General features: G+C 43.8%; 1 protein-coding gene and 1 long non-coding RNA gene across 10 annotated transcripts in view; one reads left to right on the plus strand and one right to left on the minus strand.

Annotated features, from left to right (window-relative positions):
* Positions 1 to 30: 30 nt before the first annotated feature.
* Positions 31 to 4,196, plus strand: LOC144328992 (uncharacterized). The gene is made up of 2 exons (XR_013394389.1): positions 31 to 156; positions 2,600 to 4,196. It is a non-coding gene; the product is annotated as an uncharacterized LOC144328992 (long non-coding RNA).
* Positions 3,993 to 24,474, minus strand: part of MYLK (myosin light chain kinase) — a 190,430-nt gene continuing 169,948 nt past the window's right edge. For all 9 annotated transcript variants that reach the window (XM_077934968.1, XM_077934977.1, XM_077934971.1 and 6 more), the window contains 7 exons: positions 17,780 to 17,997; positions 16,008 to 16,131; positions 13,432 to 13,584; positions 10,601 to 10,724; positions 9,773 to 9,902; positions 7,785 to 7,916; positions 3,993 to 6,274 (listed from right to left, as the gene is read on the minus strand). In XM_077934968.1, the coding sequence (XP_077791094.1) occupies positions 6,024 to 6,274; positions 7,785 to 7,916; positions 9,773 to 9,902; positions 10,601 to 10,724; positions 13,432 to 13,584; positions 16,008 to 16,131; positions 17,780 to 17,997 (1,132 nt within the window). In that variant the 3' untranslated portion in view covers positions 3,993 to 6,023. The remainder of the gene's footprint in view (positions 6,275 to 7,784; positions 7,917 to 9,772; positions 9,903 to 10,600; positions 10,725 to 13,431; positions 13,585 to 16,007; positions 16,132 to 17,779; positions 17,998 to 24,474) is intronic.

Consider the following 24,474-nt stretch of genomic DNA (forward strand, 5'->3'; position numbering starts at 1 on the left):
GAAGCGACGCCATGGTCAGAGTCCAGAGCCGCCAGCGCCTGGCACGGGATGTTTTCGTTTTGTCCCTGTGGCAGAGAGCCGGGCTGGGGGCGTTTACGAAACTAGTAAGCGCAGCATAAACCTACCGTGGCATAAATGTATACCTGCCACTACCAGGTAATTGTAATGCAAAGGCGTGTCCTGGTCAGGTTGGTATTCCACTTGCGTACCACTTGCGTTTGCTGTTGGGCCAGTTGTCGAAATCGCCAACGCTGTTCACAGAGTTAAGCCTAGAAGCACCTATTTATCAGGATTCATGTGCCATACTACTCCTAAGGACGTTTAAGAGGTCTAGATGGTGACCATCCAGTTTTAGATTCGCAACCACCCTGTGAAGGTTGCTTAGCTGAGAAATAATGCCTACCACCACACCAGGGACACCCAGCCAGCTTTGAGGCAATTGGATTGCAGCCCAACCTGAGGTGCAGCATAGTCGCCCTGTAACCTTGGCTCCCTGAGACAGACGGATGCCAATCAAATAAACATTGAGTCTGCATGTATGTGCTGGGTCTGAAGAGGTTAAAGCCTTCTGAACTACAGCATCACATTTCATAAGGGGACTTGGGTGGCGCTGTGGCCTGAGCCTCTTGGGCTTACCGAATGGTGTTCTGTTGCACCAGAAGCGGTTTAGTCATGCTGGCCACATGACCTGGGAAAGCTGTCTGTGGACAAATGCTCGGCCTGAAAGCAGAGATGAGCGCCACACGCACCCCATAGTCAAATTTGACTTGACATATAACCGTTCAGGGGTCCTTTACCTTCTTACCTTTCATACTTTATCCATTTACATGGGTCTAACAGTGGGACGCGGGTGGCGCTGTGGGTAAAACCTCAGCGCCTAGGACTTGCTGATCGTATGGTCAGCGGTTCGAATCCCCGCGGCGGGGTGAGCTCCCGTCGTTCGGTCCCAGCTCCTGCCCACCTAGCAGTTTGAAAGCACCCTTAAGTGCAAGTAGATAAATAGGTACCACTGTATAGCGGGAAGGTAAACGGCGTTTCTGTGTGCTGCGCTGGTGCTGGCTCGCCAGAGCAGCTTTGTCACGCTGGCCACGTGACCCGGAAGTGTCTTCAGACAGCACTGGCCCCCGGCCTCTTAAGTGAGATGGGTGCGCAACCCCAGAGTCGGACACGACTGGCCCGTACGGGCAGGGGTACCTTTACCTTAACAGTGGTGCAGCTACCAAACAACACATAAGGGGCTCTTACAATTATGGACTTGCATGGAGTATTCACTATGTGTACTCTCTAAATACAACAGCATATTAAACAGCATTGTCACCCCAATCCTCTATGCTCTAGTTGAATGTTGCCTTTTTGTTTTTGTAAAATTGTAAAAATAAAATCAATAATAGTTAGAATCTACACGTTTTAACTGGTAAATCGATTAATTAAAAGCTTTAGTTGTTTCCTCACTCTAGTTATAATGGGTTACAAATTAAGGGCACAGGATTGTATTCAACTAAACTGTCCGGGGTCCATTTACCTTTACCTTTACTCAGAGAAGACTAAACCAATGCTGTTAATGTCAATTACTTCAATGGGCCTACTCTGAGTAGCTCTGCTTTCTTTTTAAAACCATGTTTGGTTCTGGGTATTACAGTAAATAGGAAATAAAATACTAAATATGTCCTTTTCCTTACTATTAGTAGTAGTGTTCTGCCCAGGGGCGGTGGAAGGGGTGTGTGGTAGGTGCGGGCCACCCTAGGTGTCACCACTGAGGGGGGTAACAAAACGCTGGGCGGCACTCACTGCGGCACCTGCAGCGTGCCTGAGCCACACATCTCTCCTGGGAGAGACGCGCTGGCTTGTGCGTGCGCAGGCTCCGCGCTGCCCAAACGTTCTGCCCGCTGCCTCCCCCTCAGCTGTAGGGCGGCTGAGTGGAAGGAGGCAGGCAGACTCCGGAGGCCCCGTGGTGCACCCCGCCCCAGGTGCGCTGCCCCAGGTGCCCAAGCGGCTTCCTCCGCCGCTGGATCCGCCCCCACAAGGGTCAGTTATTAATCTTGTATTAGTATTAGGTAGAAAGAATAACAACACTGCCCCTTTAAGAAAAGGTAGTGCCTTCCCCCCTTTTTTTAGACCTCAAAAGTGTTTGGGAAATGTAGGCACAGCAATACTCTAGTTTCTATTGTCTCTGCCTCCCAGAGCAGAAAAATACCTCCCTTCCATTGGCTCTGCCCAGAGGGAAGAAATCTCCCTTCCTCTTAGAACTCCTTCCTTCTTCTATAACTCCATGAACTCAATAAAGAACAGCCTATTGGAATGTGAGTAATATTTCTACTTGTGCCTTGATTCTCTTCAATAAATCTATGTATGAGAGGTTTATGGAGTTTTGTTGAATACTATCCAGATTGAGAGAGGTCTCAGGACAGAATGTTGTTGTTGTTTAGTCGTTTAGTCGTGTCCGACTCTTCGTGACCCCATGGACCAGAGCACGCCAGCCACCTCTGTCCTCCACTACTTCCCACAGTTTGGTCAGACTCATGCTGGTAACCTCGAAAACACTATCCAACCATCTCGTCCTCTGTCGCCCCCTTCTCCTTGTGCCCTCCATCTTTCCCAGCATCAGTGTCTTCTCCAGGGAGTCTTCTCTTCTCATGAGGTGGCCAAAGTACTGGAGCCTCAACTTCATGATCTGTCCTTCCAGTGAGCACTCAGGGCTGATTTCCTTCAGAATGGATGCGTTTGATCTTCTTGCAGTCCATGGGACTCTCAAGAGTCTTCTCCAGCACCATAATTCAAAAGCATCAATTCTTCGGCGATCAGCCTTCTTTATGGTCCAGCTCTCACTTCCATACATCACTACTGGGAAAACCATGGCTTTAACTATACGGACCTTTGTTGGCAAGGTGACGTCTCTACTTCTCAAGATGCTGTCTAGGCCTGTCATTGCCCTTCTCCCAAGAAGGAGGCGTCTTTTAATTTCGTGGCTGCTGTCACCATCTGCAGTGATCTCAGGACAGAATAGTTAACATTAATTACCGGTAAATTGCATGCTGTTTCACATTCGTTTTAGTATCTCAATCAGCCTTTTGTGTTAAAGTTTTGGCCTTTGAGTAATATACAGATTTTTTGTGTGTTGCTATTTAACTAAAACATAAATATTGTTTATTTGGTTAGCAGCCTTAATTGCAGTATATTTACTGCAAGTGAAAAATGTTGATATACAAATATAATACTGATACATAAATATAATATCTAAACCTTCCTACAATTTCCACCCCAATTTCCAATACAAAAATAAATTTTGTAATGTGTGAAGCAATCCCATGGGGAAATAGCATCATGTGCAACCTTATACAGTGGGACCTCGGGTTACATACGCTTCAGGTTACATACGCTTCAGGTTACAGACTCCGCTAACCCAGAAATATTGCTTCAGGTTAAGAACTTTGCTTCAGGATGAGAACAGAAATTGTGCTCCAGCGGCGCAGCAGCAGCAGGAGGCCCCATTAGCTAAAGTGGTGCTTTAGGTTAAGAACAGTTTCAGGTTAAGTACGGACTTCCAGAACGAATTAAGTACTTAACCCGAGGTACCACTGTAGAAGCATGGAATTGTTGAGTTAGAAGGTACTCTGAGAGTCATCTAGTCCAACCCCCTGCAATTAGGAATGTCAACTAAAGCATCCAGGACTTCTGTTCATTAAAATTATTGTGACTATAAAAGTTGCTTCTATGGGAATTTTTTTCTAGCATAAATAGATATTTTTAGTGCCCCTTATGGAGTTTGATATGAACTACCTCACCAACTGATGAAGGAGACGTGTTTGGACAGAAGAGGGTAGAGTCAGAAAATAACTTACTACACTTGCTTGACAAATGGGAAATATTATTAGTAAGTAGGATTTATGAAAATTAGGTGACGTGTAATCAAGAGCAACGATCATAGAAGGTTGAGAACCATGTTGCAATAAAAGTTCTGGGTATAAGATTAAACAAATGAGCAAATGGTAGCATGCTTTGTGGTATTTCTTTATTGAGAAATTGTGAGTAACTACAGCTGTAGTGTTCTCATATCTTGCAACTCTTTTGGTTTAAGAAATCATTGGCATATTTTTAATTATGGTATACAAAAAATACACCCCATTGTTTTCTTAACACATTGAAAATGTGACAAAACGCTCTGTATGCACTAAATAATACTAAAAACCTTATAAGAATGTGTGGCAAACTGGCAATTATTGTGTTTACTATAACAAAAGTTCTTTATCCATTCAAAAAGAAGACACGATGGTAACCTCCTCCTAGCAAGAAACAGCAAAAGCAGTTATAAAAACCCACAACAATAGTGAGTGAGCCTCATATATAGAATGTTGCATTCCAACAGGCAGATGAGCAAATAATATAGAACACATAACATTAGGCAATATCAAACAACCAAAAGATGATACCGTATACATCTGTATTAAAGTACACTTAATTTCCCCCCTCTGCCTTAGTAAGCTAAAGTAATCTTCATTGTATACTTTTTTTAAGAAAAAAAGAAGTCACTGTTACACTTAAAATGTTTGCATCTTACAAATAAAGTGAGGGAGGGAAAAGCCACACAACTGGAATGATGTGCTTACAGTGGACATATTGATTAAATGTAACTTTTCATGGCCTCTGGACTGCAACTAACTGTGAAAGAAAAGCAATGTCAGTAAATCTAAATGTGTTAATCAGTTTGAGAAAGAATCACATTTTATTATTGATTGTGCTGATTTTCAATTTTAAGTCATTAGCCTCACAGATACTGCTAAAACATGGCTTTGGAAGTTGGTTTCAAACCAGAGTTGCACCACACAGGCACACGATCATTGACTTTACACAACATATTGCTTTGCAGCAACACATATGCCTTTTCAGTTCAATAAGCAAAGTTCTGTATTTATCTTGGTTGCCCACGCAGTAATCTGCCATCAGGTAAGGTAACCTAGGACTGCTTTTGGTTACCATTTCTGTTTGGCAGCTGTGGGGAGAAAGCCAGTCAGTTACTATATAACCTACAGGTAAGGCAGTCAAGAGAAGCTGTCACACCAATGCTTACACAACATTTTGGATAGTTTGTGGTTGAGTACCAAATCTTGAGTGTACCAGCTGTTATGGTTGGAAATCGCCATAAACCAGCTTTTTCTTGCTCTTACTAATGTCATGGTAACAACTGGCACGTCTGGAGAAAGAGTAACTGAGGAGAAGATCTACTGCTCAACTGGCAACAACAAATTAATGGGAAAATGTGCATTTACTGTTCAGAGTAGGAAAACTACACTACATTTAAGCTGAAATGCTTAGATTTAAGCTTAATTCATTCTCTTCCAATGATAATTATTTTGCATAAATTTAGTTATTCTGAATTACAGTTATGAATGATAATGTTCAGAGGAAGAACTAAAGAAGATACAGAAACTGAAATGCTGCTGTGGTGGAGTCTTCACTTATAAATATGCTGCAAACATTCTACGGGATGATGGCAAATAACTGTGTTGTGTATATGTGTTGTGACAAGTTATTCTATGCAGCTCTCGTTCTTTTAGTGGCCCTTTGCAGGTAAGCCTTCTGCTAGATTGTGCTCAGTGTTCTCAAAATACATTCATATAAGATCCACTGATGCTAGGAGACTTACATGCAGACATGATTGGGAGGATTGGCTCTGAAGTATTCCAAGTTCTCCATAGCTGTTGTATTGGTTGATGGAAGAATTAGCGCAATTGTTCAGTCCCCCTCTCCTGATCAGCATGTTCAACAAATAAATTGTGGACTCTGGTTAAAATTGCGGATTAGCATTTCATATGGTGTTGTTCACATTGATTGTTTGGGCAATGCAACTGATGCCTTAACTTAAACTAAACTGAAGCTTGCGAATTCAAGTTAATGCCCATAAATAAAACAGGTTATCAGCTGACTGTGCTGAAAAAACAGGAAAAAATGACCTAATGTTACACTGTGTAAGCCTTAAAAACAGTCTTTTACTGGGTAATTTTCCGTATCTCTACCCCATCCTGATTTCATTCTTCTTCTTCCTCCTCCTCTTCTTCTTCCCCTTCTTTCCCCATTGTTTCCACAATGAGTTCTGCAGTACAAGTTATTTCTCCAAGACTGTTAACTGCCTTGCAGGTATATTTGGCATCATCGTCCCCACAGACTTCAGAAATAGTCAAAGAGCAATTGCCATCCTCATCATAGTCTATCTGGAAGTGCCTGGACTCCTTGATAGATTGGTCATCTTTGTACCAAATCACCTCTGGATCAGGGTAACCTGTAAGAACAGCAGGTGCAACAAGTCAAGCAACTTAAAACTATTTTTGCATGCTTATCCTTAAAAGGCTGGTTCATGTTAAGGGGCTGATACACTGTAATATTGGGAAGGGATATGTGTGCACACGTGCATCTGTTAACATAATTTTGGTTGACACTAGGAACTGCTGCTTCTACTCATGTTGCTCAACGGCCCATCCTGCCTCGGCTGTTCACCTACCTGGCTGTCTGCTTGCTCTCTGCACTTTCTCAGCCAGGCTACCTGCTCAGACCGTAGGCTTCCCTTGCGCTGTTTTGTACACATGTGAGCAAGCAAGAGGGTAAGCAGTTTGTGGCAGTGACAGCAACAATTATGGCAGGGGTAAATTGGAAATGCCTGCCTGGGCTACCTGCCTGTCCATTCGCTCCAACCTGCTGTTGGCATCCTGCAGCTTGCGCCTACTGGCAATCACTCAAACTGCAGCACAACACACACACATATATATATTACAATAAGATGTGCCAAAGTGGCAGCTAGTTCTCTTTGCCTAGTCCATGTCTATGTTTATACTCACATATTGCAAATCACTTGGAAATAACAGTGAATTTGCAACATACACGTCTAGCTTAATGTGTAAAGATCGAGTGTAAAGATTGAGACTCACTTCACATGACAATCTCTTAAAACAATCAGCATGGAGCAACATAGGATTATGTATTATGTCTCTGCACTTTGAAGCCATTTTTAGACACTCAACAACCTGAGCATGACCAATCACAGCACATTCTGTGAAGGAGCTTGCCTTCTTTTCCAGAGCAGCTTTTCATTGCGGCTGCTGAGAGTGCTAGAAGAAAGACCACTCCCTTCTGCAAGGACCTGGCCTAGGGGGCAGGGCCCAGACTCACCATGAACAGCTAAAAGAGACTCCTGGGAGGCCAGAAGGATATTGCTAGAACAACTGGCAAAAATGGTTTAGAACGTTTTTAATTTTGGTTCCACTGTTTTGTTTTTGTTGGGTTGGGGTTGGTTAAATATTTAGTTGGGGTTGGCACTTATTTTAATTTGGGTATAAATGTAAACAGATTTTTTTAATGTTTATGTTTCTATTGATTTATTGGTTATAGTCTGTATAAGATATTCTGTTTTTTAATGTTTGATGTTTTATTATGTTTTTATATATGCTGTAAGCTGCTCAGAGTGGCTGGGGAAACCCAGCCAGATGGGCAGGATAGAAATAATGATAACGATAACGATGATTAATAATAATAATAATAATAATAATAATAATAATAATAATTCGAATTGAAACTCTCTCAAATACACAGTCTGTGTCCTCTGTCTCTGGTTAGCTGGGCATAACTGTTTATTAATGCGTGATTCCATTTAGTGGAGCATCAATATGTACCTGAAGAGTAAAATAAAGTGGCTTATGGGTAGATAAAATACTAGTGTGAAAAACACTGATGAAGCAACACAGAGAAAGATGGTATGTTGATAGCAGAAAATAGTCATCCAAATTTATGATGAGTACCTTCAATTTTGCAGTCAAACCTAGCAGCACTGCCTTCCACAACTTCTATATCTTGAATTGTTTTAGAGAAATATGGCTTCACATGGGACCTTTCTTCATCAACTGCTTCCAGGAGAGCACTAGCAGCTTCATCTAAAGTAAACAAATATCCATTAAACTTATATAGAAGTTTCTCTGGCGAAGGGTCTTTGTTTTAGTGGCCTAATCATCACCATCAAAGTCTTCCTTTACTTTCAGCAACAGTGCAGAAGTTCATGGAAGTCTGCTTTGTGTGCACATCATGATAGTCTTTAATGGTGGAGCTATTTTTCAGTAGCATAAGGACATAATTCCATTTGAGCAGCATTCTCACAGTTCAATCATAAACAAATTTACATGGAAAAAAGTGTGAGCTCCTTGGGACACTTCCCAGTAAATATTACTCCGTGCTTGCGCAAACAAAAATATTTTATTAGCATTAATGATGATTCATCATAGCAACTATTCTGTTAACTGTGTAGTGATATCACGATGTCATATGGGGGATATCATAGCTTATGGCCTTTCAAGGGCAGTCACAGAATGGCTCACTACACACTCATCCTTCTCCAACCTGATGATCTTCATATGTTTTGAACTACAACTCTAATCATCCTTGATCATTGGCTATGCTGGCTATGGCTTAAGGTAATTGCAATTTAAAACATGTACATCACATCACATTGTAAGTTGTTGAAACTATTTCAATAAGTGTTTTCAGAACACTGATATTAATAATAAGACTGCTGTTTAAGATTGTTTATTGTTGTTTATATGCCACATTACTTTTCTTTTTTACATAAAGGAAGCATATGAGAGTTATTTTTAAAGGGGTCAATATCCATCTATATGTTCGTTTATGAATTGCTTCCAATAAAACTACTTGAAGCATCAATAAAAACAAAAACAAACAATTTCATATATAAATTCCCAATCCAGATACAGACAGGGATAAAAAATTCCAAATAAAAAGCTCGTTGAAAAAGGAAGGTCTTCAATAGGCACCGAAAAGACAATAAAGCCAGTGTGTCTGATACGTATATGCGTCCCATCTGTACAGCATCTTGTCATGGCTGTAGCAGTCTACTGATGATCTTCCCAGGTTACACTGAGATCTTAAATACCAATAAAGCATACCTCCAGAAATATGTCCTAGTGATTTTTCATTATTCAGGAGGATCTGCATGGCAAATTGTGCTGAGCGTACAGTACTGTATATGGTAACAAAAGTTGGGCTCCACCCCAACTCTCTGCCGAGTGGTAGCAAGATTCTAGGAGGTTCCAGGCACTCACCCAGGGTTTGTGTTCCTTTGAGAATCAAGATGCACCAGAGACTGTCGTAGCTTTAAGAAATATGATTTATTCTCATATTTACACCTGAGTTTAGATGGAGTCCAGATCTTACAGCCTGGTCATCTCAAGAGGGGCTTGTTTCCCATAGCAGTGCAGCTCTTGAGTCCAAGGCACCTGTCCTAATTATTCTGTTCATAAAAACTAAGCCTCCTTTAATCATTTGCCTTCTAATGCTCTTTTGATGCTTTGAAGTAGTAATGCTTATTCCCTCCCCTCACCTAACAAAGCAGTTCACCTGGCTTCATCAACACTTGTTTACTGGTTAGGATTAAAGTAAGTCCTTCATGTACTAATTGCTGTTGCTCATTTTGTTTCACACAGATCTTTATTATTTTCTCAATGTCCCCCACACAGTCTTGACACAAGCACTAATTTAAAGATTTCAAACTTACATAAACTTCGTTCTTACACGCATTCATAATTAGTCTTGTAATATATTCCGGTTACTAATTACAAGTTCTACTTAAATGATAAGGAAAACATCAAACAATATCACATGCAATATTGGCCCAAGGACTGTACATACTGTTTACTATGGATTTAAAATATCTGCTCAAATCTTGGAAGTCATATAGGACACATAAGTATGTGTTCAGATCATATCAACATTTTCATACCTTCAGCGTCTGTCTTTTCTGCATTAACAGGACTTGTTGGTGAGCTTGAAGATGACTTCCTCCCACTCAGGCCAGATATCATTGCCATAGATGATAGTCTTCCTATTGCACGAACCGCATTCCCTGTTTTCTGAAATTTAACCCAGAAATGCTTAGCGAATCCTTTCTTGTGATTACTGATCCCCAAATGTTTATAAACTACGTAGTGAAGAAACCACACAATTGTGAAAGGCCATTTGATGAATATCAGGAGACACAGATACCTAGCAAAGATTTCCACAGCCAATACTGGGCAGCTTGCAGTGTCAGGAAGCCAGAACATTACTGAAGCAGCTGGAATATTTAAAGTTTCCATTTAAGGAACGAGAACAGAAGGAGAAATAGAAATGAACAGGTATGGAGTCAACAGAAAAACCTCACAGAAAAACTTTTCACCCACATTTCTGAAGGGCATGAACATCGATCCCCACCTTCCCTGTCTTCTTTGCTGCTATTTCCAATAAAAGCATTGAGCAGTTTTCAGTCTTCTTCAATTGCCCCAAAATGAGGACTCAGAGAGAATTTTCCCATTATTATCTCAGGAGACGTTTCCCACAAGCTCTGCACAGGATATGCATTTGAACTCAGTGATTATGTGCTTTGCAGGACATGGGCTAGGAAAAGGGGAACTGAAAACCTACCTCTCCTATCTTCCAACATGTTTCCTGCAAAATATGTATGTTCTTCATAACAAAAGGCCCTTTATTCCCACATCGTTCCCCACATCACGAACTTTAGAAATGGAAGGTATGGGGGACCTGCAGCCCACTTTTCTCTCCACTATATTACCTGCCATTTTCTTCTAGCCATGTACTTTTTCATTCTATCTTTCGATAGTTTTTTGGCTTCCATGGTTTTGGTGTCCTTTTGCAGCCAAGGATGCTGAAGGCATTGGGAGCAATCTAACCGGTCCCTGTGAGTTTAGAGAAAACAAAGTCAGGGTTGCAATGAACTTGCTATTGTATTAACATACAATTGAGCTCTCTATATTTTTTCCATGAACAGCGTGGATCATTCGATTATCTCCTATAAGTAGTTGCCTCTGAGTCCAAGCCTCTCCCCGCAGAAAAGGGTGTCTCGCTGGCTGCGGAGAGGAGGATGACAAAGAGGAGTGGCCGCCACCACAATGCGAATGTGTGACATCACTTGCGCATGCCTGCATGTGATGGATGTAACATCAAACGCACCATGTGCAACGTCACGTCCGTTTTTGGAGGAGCCCGCATTACAGTGGCAGGCACCCACAATCCTGAGGGCGAGATAGTGCCTCTGCTAGGCATACCTATGATGAAAAAACACCATGCCTTAAATTAGCTTGGGTTGTTTGTGACTCATGTGAGTGCCTGATTTGATTGCTCACTCTTTCCTACCCTAGCCAGATCAGTCCTTGACCAAGGAGTTAAATCCCTTTGATGAAGGAATTATTCTTGCTCAACTGTGTGACTCTATACTTTTAGAACAAACTGGAACTAATTGTTCAAGGACACTGCATACTACCAGGTGTATCAGCCTTTCAACACCCTTCTCTGTTGAGACTGACACATACTGTCAAGAGGATGAAGGCACACTTATCCAGAAGTACCAATTGCAGAAACATTTGGCATAAAAATCACATTTAACCTATGGATACCTGTAGGCTAGGGATGCGGGTAGCGCTGTGGGTTAAACCACAGAGCCTAGGACTTGCTGATCAGAAGGTCGGTGGTTCGAATCCCCATGACGGGGTGAGCTCCCATTGCTCGGTCCCTGCTCCTGCCAACCTAGCAGTTCGAAAGCACATCAAAGTGCAAGTAGATAAATAGGTACCGCCCTGGCGGGAAGGTAAACGGCGTTTCTGTGCACTGCTCTGGTTCGCCAGAAGCAGCTTAGTCATGATGGCCACATGACCCGGAAGCTGTACGCCAGCTCCCTCGGCCAATAAAGCGAGATGAGCGCCGCAACCCCAGAGTCGGCCATGACTGGACCTAATGGTCAGGGGTCCCTTTACCTTTTTACCTGTAGGCTAGATTGTTTGTGGGGGGAAACTACCAACAGCATATAGCACTCTGCTTGCGAATTTCACACTGGCTGCCAATCTGCCACTGGGTACCTGCATATAAGGCCCCATACAGCTCAGAGCCAGGTTACTTGAGAGACCTTATACACATAGCAGATAGCTGCACTCTGCAGGAGAGTTTCTCCTGAAAGTTCCAAAGATCACAGAAGCCCACACTGCAGTCACTCAGAGCGGGGCTTTTAGTGTGGATGCCCGTTCTATGGAATAGCATACCTGGTGAGGTAGGCGCTCACTATCTGCACTTTCCAGAAACAGCTGAAAATGTTTGTTCCACAGGCTTTCCCAACTGGATAAACTGGCATTTACCATGAGTGTCTACTTTGAATGGTTTTGGTCTTTAAATGTATTTGATAGTCTATTGTGTTTGCAACTGTTTTTAATCACCTTTAGTGTAAATTGCTGTGAGATGGTTGTTTAGAAGGCAATTAATAAATCAATAAAAGAAAGAAAGAAAGATACTCCTATCACACACTGGGATCAGCATTTTCTCACCGGAGTGGGCACATCCATCTGTGTAAAGAGTAAGTTGCACTAAAACCATCAAGAATAACTTAGGTATCATTCACACATGACCTAATGGTTGCCTTAAAATAGTATGCACATAAACAGTACGCTTATTGAAATAGAAATTCTGATGAATTAGCAAGATGAATAAGGTAAAGGTACCCCTGCCCATACGGGCCAGTCGTGTCCGACTCTGGGGTTGCGCGCCCATCTCGCTTAAGAGGCCGGGGGCCAGCGCTGTCCGTAGACACTTCTGGGTCACGTGGCCAGCGTGACAAGCTGCATCTGGCGAGCCAGCGCACCACACAGAAACACCGTTTACCTTCCCGCTAGTAAGCGGTCCCTATTTATCTACTTGAACCTGGGGGTGCTTTCGAACTGCTAGGTTGGCAGGCGCTGGGACCGAGCAACGGGAGCACACCCCGCCGCGGGGATTCGAACCGCCGACCTGATGATCAGCAAGTTTTACCCACAGCGCCACCCGCGTCCCCTTGCAACATGAATAGATGTATTCAATTACACAAACCTACATGTTCTTCTTTATTGACAGAGCAGCAGTGCTCATTATATTGCATATAACACAGTCCTTCAGAAAAACTTGATTATCTCTGTAAACTTTATATGCTAGTAAATTGGCAACATAGATTTTTACTATTTATAGGAGATTATTTAAAGCCACTGTAACTTTATAATTTAAAATGTGGTTTCACAGTAGCCATTCATATATACTTTTGCAGAATTTGGGGCTTGAATTTGTTTAAACATGAAAATGGCATACAGGACCTCTCCCAAAAGCATATATAGTACACATTTTGCCTATTGGATTACTAGCATATCAACTCTGGCACGGATAAAGAGAAAAGACTAGACAAGCACTCAAGTGTAGCTCTTCCACAAATTTTGTCAACATTGATTCAATGATGGTTCTTCAGCATAGGAACATACAGATAGCAGAACTGTTATAATATTGAGGCTTCTATGCAATTATGCCCACAAGTTCATGAGAGGCAATCATGTCAACAAAGCAACATGAAAGGAATTGCACATAAGGTATCTTTACTTCATATCTTTCTTTAGAAGGCTGCTGATAAAATCCTTGGCATCATCTGAGATCTCATCAAAAGCTTCGTCATCAAAATCCCAGGTGGCTGAGGTAACATTGGCTAAAGTTTCATTGTCATTGTCTCCCATAAAAGGGGAAAGTCCACTGACCCTGAGGTTTAAAAGAACAAGAGCATTTCAAAGTTATCGAAGTTTTGAGTTTAAAACCCTATGAGGAACACACATATTTATTATCTGCAAATCTATAGATCCAACAATTGTATGTACACAGAGGTAAACACAATGCTTCCAAAATCTCCCTGCAGGCAAGCTGCAGGAAAAACATCATAATGTGATGTGTCTCCTGCTAGTCAGTGTTGGGTTTGTAATCTGTCAACTGCTGAACAAAAATAATAATTCTATTTTTCACCCACTAGAGGGAACCAAAAAACTATGATGGTCTCTTTTTTTAGTTGTGGATGTTTTCCCTCAACAGAAAGTACTTACTAAGAGCATACACAAAAGCAATGTATGTCGTTACTAGCGATGAAGGGGGAATTTATTTGCTCCAGACCAACCCAATTCAACATTCCCAAATTTGCTTAAAACTATCAGTTGGATTATGTGCTTCTTCATATTTAGTACTATGGTTTTGGCCCCCAAAGGTTTGCAACAAAAACATGTATTGTACAGTTATATCAGAATTTTAGGGGGAAATTCATTGAACTGCATTGAGCAATGTGTATTTTACAATAAATGCATACAACTTACATGTGGATTTTTCATGCTTTTTATATATGAAGTCTGCAAAGAATGGAACACAATGGGCCTATGATTGAGCACCAGCAAAACTGACACAGGTAAGGTAAAGGTAAAGAAGCCCTGGACGGTTAAGTCCAGTCAAAGGCGACTATGCGGTGTGGTGCTCATCTCACTTTTCAGGGAGCCGGCATTTGTCCACAGACAGCTTTCTGGGTCATGTGGCCAGCATGACTAAACTTCTTCTGGCACATGGAGGACCGTGATGAGTGCCAGGGTGAATGGAGTACATTAAGTGCATTAAGGTAGCCAATCCATCACGAGACATTCCTGTGGCAAGCCAATGCATATTCTGAGGATTAGTGTTCATCCACTATCAAAGCACATCAATGCTGATTCTGTCTTGTGATGATACAAACCTGACTGTCAACATTTAAGGTGGTTTCAAATGCAGTGGTGTGTTATGTGGGTCTCAGGAAATATGAAATCCAAAACTGGTTTAAAAATACTTCCAGGAAAAGAAGAAAAAATACTTCTCTAATTGGGAAGTGGAAGAACAGGAAGTGCATGAGGGGAGATTGCTGGAACTTTTAATGAAGTTTATCCCTAAAACATTTCCATCTTTATCACAGATCTTCATGCCCCAGTGCTCTGATCTCAGCTTTAAATAATAGCCATGTAAAGCAATAATGGAACAAAATTTTGACAAATTATGGAAACAATTTCCTTTCTGCGGTACTGAAGTCAGAGTGACAAAGATGAGCTGTGTCTGCTTCGGAGAAATTATTTGGGGTTGAAGCTATACAGTTACTATTACAACTAACACTGAGATGTTTACTGGAAAGATTTTTTCCAGCTACTTAGATCAGGCATCTTCTTGGCAACGTAACCTTAGGCATAGTTAAGTTTCTAGAAGCATCCAGGGCCAGAACAAAGCTGTGTTTCCCTTTCAAAAATACTACGGTAAATCTGAATAAGCTATTCTAGCATTAGGATTGCAGCAACCCCAAAAAGATGTTTTTCACTGCAGCTGGCTGTTAACCAGAAGGTGGCAAGTTCAAGCCTACCCAGGGACAGCTGTGGACAGGATTCCTGCATTGCAGGGGGTTGGATTAGATGACTCTTGGGGTCCCTTCCAATTCTACAATTCCATGATTCAATGCCCTAACATTGGCTCTGTAGGTAAGCAGGAAAGCAAGAGTGTGCATGGCAAGCCCAAGACATTTCGCTGCCTGACACAATGGTCTCTTGATGTTTGTTTTTAATTTATTTTTGCTTTTAACTGGTTTTTAACCTTTTATGACTTTCTCCTTTGGTTTTATGTTTTTATATTGTTGTAAAAATTACTGTGATATATTTTTACAATGCAGTGGTAAGATGAATCAAGAAAAGTACTTGTCTAAATGACACTGGACAAAGTAATTTGGCTATTGGATTGCTAGGGATTTTTATTACTTTATTCTTTTATTATTACTATACAATATTTTTACAAAAATCTCACAGTGGTCAATTGCAGCTACTGGTAGCTGAATTCCAGGAAGCAACTGTGGAATTTGTTAATGAATATATCTGTAGAATAAGTTGAAAAACCATTAGCATAATTAAGAGAATATATAACATTTCCATAACGTAGCTAGAGTATTAACACACCAATAGGTGACTCTGAAGAAAGAGCAAGGGTGGGTTGGGGAAAATACTCTAGAATCAAATAACCCTACTGGAAATGTCTGGCTCTGTTGCAGCATTTAGGCATGGGAATGCAGGTAACAAACATAGGAGATAAGTATCAGTGAGATTGAGAAATGGTCAAGATTTGGCCCAGCAGCAAGTACTCACAAGATGTAGCAGATGACTCCTATGCTCCACATGTCTGTAGCATACCCAATAGGCTCATAGTTTATCACTTCTGGAGCCACAAACTCTGGTGTCCCAAAGAGGACTTTAAGAGAACCTGCACTTTCTGTGAAATAGGGAAAAAATGTTATACATATATATATAGCATGGAAAAAACTATACCTCCTATCTTTCAAAATGAGAAATACTTTCAGACTTGAACATGCCCTGTATCAGTCCAAGCAGCTGTTTGTGATCAAAGCAGTGTTTACCCTCCTTCCAATAATGTTTGGAGGGAAATTAGGTGGAGAGACTGCAACTTGTCCAAGGCAACCCAGTGAGCTAGAAGGCCAAGTTGGGATATGAACTTGATTGCCCATGTCCAAACTCAATACACTGGGCTCTAACACCATTTTGCTCATCAGTACTTTTAGGTGGGGAATGGGATAAACTGTTTTTCTAAAGAGGCAGTGGAGTTAAAACTCACGATTCCTACTATACAAATAATTTCCAATCCACTGAGGTGGAAAGTGAATGGACATAGCTGCTAATACAAGACTATGTGGTAGTGGTGCATGTAGGGCCTCATGTGTTTTTCTTGAGTAAAGCCAGAACAAGATAGCCTCAAATGTGGCCGTCATACCAAAAAATATTCCAGTTTCTAATAATGCTAAGAAGAACATTACTGGATTAGGCCAAATATTCATCTGGACCATCATCTTGCTTCTCAAAATAACTAATCTGTGAACTGCCCTGAGATTTGCAGGTATAGGATAGTATACAAATTTAACAAATAATAAAAAATAATAATAACCAGGAGAATTCCTTAAGCAGGAGGTATTCTGCTTCAGAATTCTGTGGACAGTGAAACAAAAACCGACACTTATTTATGCTGAACTGTTTTACTATGAGGGCCAGTGTCCCACATTTTCTGCCCAGGACTTGATTGGCGATGTAAATTGGCTGGTGACCAAGACAGAGCCATGTATTTTATTACCATCTGCATATGGCAGAATTGGTAAAGGGCCCTGGCCCTTTCAGTGCACTGTGCAGAACAAATCCATTTCTGAAAATGCTTTTTAAAAAAGAATTGCTTGAAGAAGACACCCCACATGAGGCGAAAGCATCACAATCCCCACATACAAGTTCTAAACCTACCAAAAAAGGTCAGGAAAAATATCCTGCTATATCTTTGGCATGTCCTGGCAAAACAGGACAACTAATTCTCTGTAGAAATTGACCACAAAAGGATCACTGATCTTAACTCATTTAAATGACATCAAAGCATAGAAGCTTAGCTGCACTGGTTTCCCCCCTCCTTTTTTTAATTGGTGAAAATACAACGAAAGAGCATAAACATAAAGCTTTAAAATCAGAGAGCAAAGGCTGACAGGCTTCTCTCAGTTATTGTCCTATGGGATGTAAGAGGAGGGTAGGCTGGGAAATGTATAAAAGGGGTTCCAATTTCCATATTTAATGAACCATACTTAGCAAAACAATAGCAAATAGTCCACAGTGTGAACTAAGGCTTTCACATGGGCTCTTCCAACTTTTTGGAACCTCTGGGATATGATCACTGTGTGCCTGGGGAAAGGAAGTGTACATACGAAGTGCCCATCACTGCAGACTTGGCTCCAAGGCTGACTCAAACCATACGGAATATGGGAAGATAACAAGTTCTGAATGCTTGGGTCAATGCTTGGGTCTTGTGACATCTACACACAATCAAATACCTATCAAATAGGTCATAGTAAAACAGTTCCAAGAGTTTTTACCTAGCCTTCGTGCAAGCCCAAAGTCAATCAGCTTGATTCTTGTACCAGTCTTGTTGACACACATAATATTTTCGGGCTTCAAATCCAAATGAACAATGCCCTGCTTATGAATATACTGTACTCCTTCTGAGATCTGTTTCATGTATTTAATGCACTCTCTCTCTGTTAGCTCAAAGTCCTCATCAATGATTCTCTCAAAGAGCTCGCCTCCAGAAACACTAAAATATAATTCAAAAGAGAAAGATTTTTAAATTAACATTATTGTTTGGTAAAATTCCAGATGAAGACAGTTTGCATGTGGGTTATTCTGGAGGATGAAAATACAGTTGGTGGGGTATGAACCAGTAGAGTGGTTTAATGCAGAACCATTAATATGTCCCCCAACATTCACCCAGTCTTCCCCCCTACTCTCAAACATCACATTATTGAGTCCTTATTCTAGGAGCCCAGTAAGATGCAATCCCTCTGTGCACTAGAGCAAATAAAAAAAAAGGTGGCACAGGTACTTCACTGTGACTTCCACAGGGCCCAATGATCTCTCACCTCTTTCCTATTTCTCCCCCGCAGCTCCTCAAGGACACCCCCCATTGTTAATCTTTCTCCAGTTTCCTGAGCCATTATTCAGTTATTCCTTATCAAAACATTTAACAAAACTTCCAACTCTTTCAAGCAAAACATATGAAGCTGGGATAGCTCAGTCGGTAGAGCATAAGACTCTTAATCTCAGAGTTGTGGGTTCAAGCTCCATGCATTGCATGGGGTTGGAGCAGATGATCCTTGTAGTCTATTCCAACTCTACATTTCTATTATTCTATGAAACCATTTTATATAAACATACACAAGTTCTGTTTCCTTGAGACAGAAATTGGATTCTGACTAGAACTGGGTTTGCTGAATAAAAAATGCTCTCTGTACATGACCATCCACATCAGATGGCATTTGAAACTGGATATAATTTAAAATAAATTCTAAACTCATCTTAATAGATTAATTGAACAGTAAGTTAAGTAAATGAGCATGGACTTGTATATGGGAAAACACAGTATTTCTAATTTAGGAATTATATTGCCTTTGCTATTAGATGGTGCACACACGTGTCACAACAGGCATCTTAAGTGTGGGATTGCCTCTTAAAATGATGCTTACCACCTCCAGTTTTTATAAGCGCATATTAAAAACAGGTATTTTTAGAAAAATAATAGGATGCCTGATTAATCACTACACCTCTTCAGTTGATTAAATGTTTCTAAATGGATTAATACAATCAATTAGTTACACCCTGTGGTGGGATGATGAGCTGCTTGTGCGTAAAATGCAAGTCCCTCAGAGTTTGATCAGGTTTTCAAACCTCTGCCTGTGACGGAGCCCCTCCGGCATGGCTGCGTCAATCGCTAGTAGAATCCGAAAGTGGTTGCTTTCGGAAACGTTTCCAACATAAAAGCTCTTTCACGGAAACACGTCTTCTGGACTCTCTGCGTGACAGTTTCCGGCGAGGCGTGGGTGTCCCTATAGGAGGTCCTGAGACCTCTCCACTGTTTTCGCTGGAAACGTCTCTGAGCCACCCCTCCGACTCACTTTCCCTGGAAGTTCCTGCTCGCCCCCTACTGGTTCCCTCTTCAGCTGCTCCGTCTCTTTCAACCTGAGGGAGCCTTTGCACCTCCTGTCCTTCCGATGGCAGTTCCCTGACATCCACCTCCCCTCCAGGGCCCCCTTCACCCCCTCCCGTCTCCTCCCCTCCGGGCTGGGAGGAAGTAAAACCCCTGAAAGAACCTTCCTCATCGTCCGAAGTTTCGAACACTTCCCTCCACCTGCTACTGTCCCTCGTCTCTCGATACTCCTCGTCTTCGGAGTCTATTCCCTCTTCCAACTCCGACTCCGTGAATCCTTCCATTTCCTGTTCCTCGTCGGTGGTGCCGAAGTACTCCCTCCTAAACCTTTCTACCGGCTGTGGTTTCCTAGGGAATCTTTGGTGGAACGTTTCTGTTAAAACCTCGTCATTGACCTCCCCTGCAGTCACCCAGGTGTTTTCTGACTCCGGTTCCCCTTCCCACGCCACCAAATACTCTACCTGATTTCCCTTCCACCTGGAATCGAGGATTTCCGCTACATGGTTGCTGCGTTCCCTCTCTTCCAAGGCTGGTCCCCTGACGTGCTCCCCTTCACGTCCCCCCCTGTATGGTGACAGTAACGACCTGTGGAACACTGGGTGCAATTTCATGTGGTTGGGTAACCGGAGTTTGAAAGCCACCGGGTTGACCTGCTGAATGACCTCAAAGGGTCCCAATCTTCTGGGCCTCAATTTCTTACAACCCCCTTTGAACGGCAACCCTTGGGTTGACAGCCACACTTGATCCCCCACCCTTATGGTTTCACCTTCCCTTCTGTTCTTGTCTGCCTGCTTCTTATATTGTGCCTTGGCCCTTTCTAAGTTGAGCTGGAGCTGATGATGGATCGCTTCCATCTCTTCTACAAAATGTTCAGCCGCTGGAACGCTCCATCTCTCCCCTCCCTCCCCTGGAAATGCCCTGGGGTGACACCCGTAATTAGCCAAAAAGGGGCTCATCCCTGTGGACACATTCTCCGCATTATTGTAGGCAAATTCTGCCAGCGCCAACTTTTCGACCCAATCGTTCTCTCTGTCATTGACATAACACCTCAGATATTGTTGAAGAATGCCATTTGCTCTTTCCGCCTGCCCGTTGGTTTCAGGGTGCCGGGCCGTTGAAAAATTGACTTCCACGTGCAGCAAGCTCATGAGCTTCCTCCAGAACCTGGAAGTAAATTGTTTGCCGCGGTCTGAGATCACCCTCAAGGGAGCCCCGTGCAACCTAAAGATGTGTTCTACAAACAACTTCGCTGTTTCTTCCGCTGTGACTGCATGCGAGCATGCTACAAAGTGGCACATCTTTGTTAACAGGTCTACTACTACCATGATGGCTGTTTTCCCCTTGGACTTCGGCAGATCCGTCATAAAATCTATTGATACCGCTTCCCAAGGCCGTTCTGGTGTGGGTAATGGTTCTAATAACCCTGCCGGCGCCCGTCTTTCCCCTTTGGCTCGCTGACATTGGTCACACCCTCTTACATACTCCCTTACATCTTCCCTCACCTTGGGCCACCAGAATTCCCTGGTAACCAACCACATGGTCTTGTGTTGCCCAAAATGTCCCGCCGTGGGGCTATCGTGCAACTGCTTGAGTACTCTCCCCCTCAATTCACCTTCGGGTATATACAGTGCCCCTTTGTAATACAATGCCCCATTTCTTTCCTCAAAACCTTCGGGGCTCTCGCCCTCCCCCCTGAGTCCTCTGAGCTTATCCTGGGCATATTCATCATTTTCCGTTTCCTCTACCAGTTCTCGTTGCCCCACCAGCGCCGCCCCACACACCCAGCGGTCCTCAGGGATGACATGTCTCTCTTCAATCGCCCCCTCTCCCTCCCAATACTCTGGTTTGCGTGAGAGAGCGTCCGCCCTGACGTTTTCTGGACCTGGCACATAACAAATTTCAAAGTTGAATTTAGAGAATTCCTGTGCCCATCTCACTTGTCGTTGGTTGAGCACTCGAGCTGTTCTCCAATACTCTAAATTCTTGTGGTCGGTGCACACTTGCACCTTGTGTTGTGCCCCAATTAATAAATGTCTCCACCTCCGGAACGCTTCGTGAATGGCAAGTAGTTCCCTGTCATACACCGTGTAGTTCCTCTCGGATTTATTCAGCTTCCGCGAGAAGAAGGCACACGGTCTCCACTCTGACATACTCCTCCCCGGTTGAAGAAGTACCGCCCCTACCGCCCGGTCGGACGCATCAGTTTCCACTCTCATGGGTTTTCGTAAATCCACATGCAGAAGTTGTTCTTCCGAGGCGAAAGCCCTTTTCAGTTCTTCAAATGCTCGCTCCGCCTCCGCCGTCCAAACAAATTTCTTCTTGCTGCTGAGGCAGTCGGTGATGGGCGCCGTCAAGTGGGCAAAGTTCTTGATGAACTTCCGATAAAAGTTCCCAAACCCCAAGAATCTTTGCACATCCTTCTTGGTCTTCGGTGTCTTCCATTCCAGTACCGCTTGGACCTTGCCTGGATCCATGGCCAATCCCTTGTCTGACAAGCGGTACCCCAGGAATTCCACCTCCTTGGTATGAAACTGGCACTTCTCCAGTTTCACCCACAGCTGGTTGGCTTGCAGCCTGCCCAACACTTCTCGAACGTCCCTCACATGCTGCTCCTCATCCTCCGAATACACCAACACGTCGTCTAAAAAGGCCACACAGTTCTTGTAGAGCAAAGGCCCCAGAACGTGGTTAATAAACGCTTGAAAGCACGCGGAGCCTCCTTGTAGACCGAAGGGCATAACGAGGTATTCAAAGGCTCCCAAAGGGGTGAACATGGTGGTCTTCCATTCATCTCCCTTCCTTATGCGTATCAGATTGTACGCCCCCCGCAGGTCCAGCTTTGTAAAAATCTTTCCCTTCCTTACCCTGGTCAAAATGTCATCAATTCGGGGCATAGGGAAAGCCAGGGGTTCCGACACTGCATTCAAGGCCCTGAAGTCACACACAAGTCTCGGCTTATCTGTGTTTTTTTTTGTCCACAAAAAACACTGGGCTGCCCCCCACCGCTCGGGACTCTCTGATGAAACCTCGCTTCAGGTTTTTGTCAATGAACTCCCTCAGCTCCTGCATCTCCCTGTCGGACATGGCGTACAGCTTGCCCACTGGGAGTTGGGCCCCAGGGAGTAGGTTGATTTGACAGTCAAAGGGTCTATGCGGCGGCAGTTTGTCTGCTTCCCTTTCGCTGAATACGTTGCTCAGATCTGCGTATTGCGGGGGCACCTTCCCTCTGCCCATTACTTCCATCCCGGCTAGGGTGACTCTGTCTCCGCCCTGAACCTTCCCCTGCTTGCAGTGTTCTAGGCAATGCGCTGACCCAAAGGAGACCACCCTCTGATGCCAGCCCACTAGCGGATCGTGTAGCGCCAGCCAGCTCATCCCCAAAATGATGGGAGCTCCTCCCAAGGTGGCCACATTAAACGCTATCCGTTCGGTGTGCCTTGCCACCCTCATTATCATCGGGACAGTCTGTTGGCTAACTTCTCCTCCCAACAGCTCTCTGCCATCAATCGTGGTCACCTGCAAGGGATTACTTAAAGGGATGGTCTGTATCTGGTGCTCAGCTGCAAACTCCTTACTCATAAAATTACAGGAGCTGCCTGAATCCAAAAGCGCCTTGACCTGTAGGGGGTGTCCATTTGGCAGCTCTAGTGACACTTCTATCACTAAAGCAGGTCTGGGTGGTTCTGGCGTGGGCACTTTCACTGCTCTTTGGCCTGGCTGCTGTGCCCCGACGGTGGCAGCCAGGCGTTGGCTTTTACTTGCTCCTTGTTTTCCTCCTCCCTTTCCCCCACAGCTCCTGCCATCCCTTGCCATTCCTTTCTTTGTGGGCAGACTCTGGCAAAGTGCCCTGGCTGTTGGCAGAGATAACATTTCTTGGCGCTCTTTCCCTCCTTCTTCCGCCCTTCACTGGGATTTGAAACTGCGCGCGCCCGCGCTGTTCCAACTTCCATCGGCTCTGCCGGCGGGAAAGGTGGCTCTGGAATGTCCGGAATGCGCAGTTCCCTCCAACGTTCTCCTTTCCCTTCCCGCCTTTCCAAAGCTCTCGCTTCCTGGCGCGCTCCTATGGCCAGCGCGGATTTGGTCAGCTGATCCATAGACTCCGCCCTTGGCCCCCGGGAAAGTTCATCTTTAACGGCCGAAGAAAGCCCCTCTTCAAAAAGCATTTGGATGGGTTCTGCCGATAGGTCCCACCCCAATTTATGAATCAGCATAGTAAACTCAGTCCAGTACTCACGGACAGATCGGCTCCCCTGTTTGCAAGCCATTAACTGCCTTCGTACCACCCCCTGCTCAATGTCACTGGAAAACATCAGGTCCATGGCACGAAAAAACTTCCTCGTGTCCTTTAGTATCTCATTATTCACTGCCATCAGGGGTCGAACCCAATCCTTCGCCCCCCCTTCGAGATGGCCAATTACAAAAGCCACTCGCGATTCCTCGTCGGGGAAGTCATCATACTGCAGGTTGAGAGCGTATTGCATCTCAGTTCTAAAGGCATGATAGTTTCTGGGATCTCCCCCGAATTTCTGCACCAATCCTGGCACCTTTCTGGCTATCGAGGTGGTTTTCTCCTTTCCCTTTTCTGCATCCTGAGCCCTCCTCTCCTCAAGCCTCGCCGTTTGCATGGCCAGCTGGATCTCCAACGCCCTGTACCTTTCTTCCAGGCTTGGACCTCCTCCAGCTGCTCCTGCTCCTCCGGTTCCGGCTGGGTCGCTCATGATGCCGCTGCTTGCACAAGCTGGCTTTCAGGGACTTTCGGATTGCTGTGGTGGGATGATGAGCTGCTTGTGCGTAAAATGCAAGTCCCTCAGAGTTTGATCAGGTTTTCAAACCTCTGCCTGTGACGGAGCCCCTCCGGCATGGCTGCGTCAATCGCTAGTAGAATCCGAAAGTGGTTGCTTTCGGAAACGTTTCCAACATAAAAGCTCTTTCACGGAAACACGTCTTCTGGACTCTCTGCGTGACAGTTTCCGGCGAGGCGTGGGTGTCCCTATAGGAGGTCCTGAGACCTCTCCACTGTTTTCGCTGGAAACGTCTCTGAGCCACCCCTCCGACTCACTTTCCCTGGAAGTTCCTGCTCGCCCCCTA

This window comes from Podarcis muralis, chromosome 1 (assembly GCF_964188315.1).
Source record: "Podarcis muralis chromosome 1, rPodMur119.hap1.1, whole genome shotgun sequence".
Taxonomy (NCBI): Eukaryota; Metazoa; Chordata; class Lepidosauria; order Squamata; family Lacertidae; genus Podarcis; species Podarcis muralis.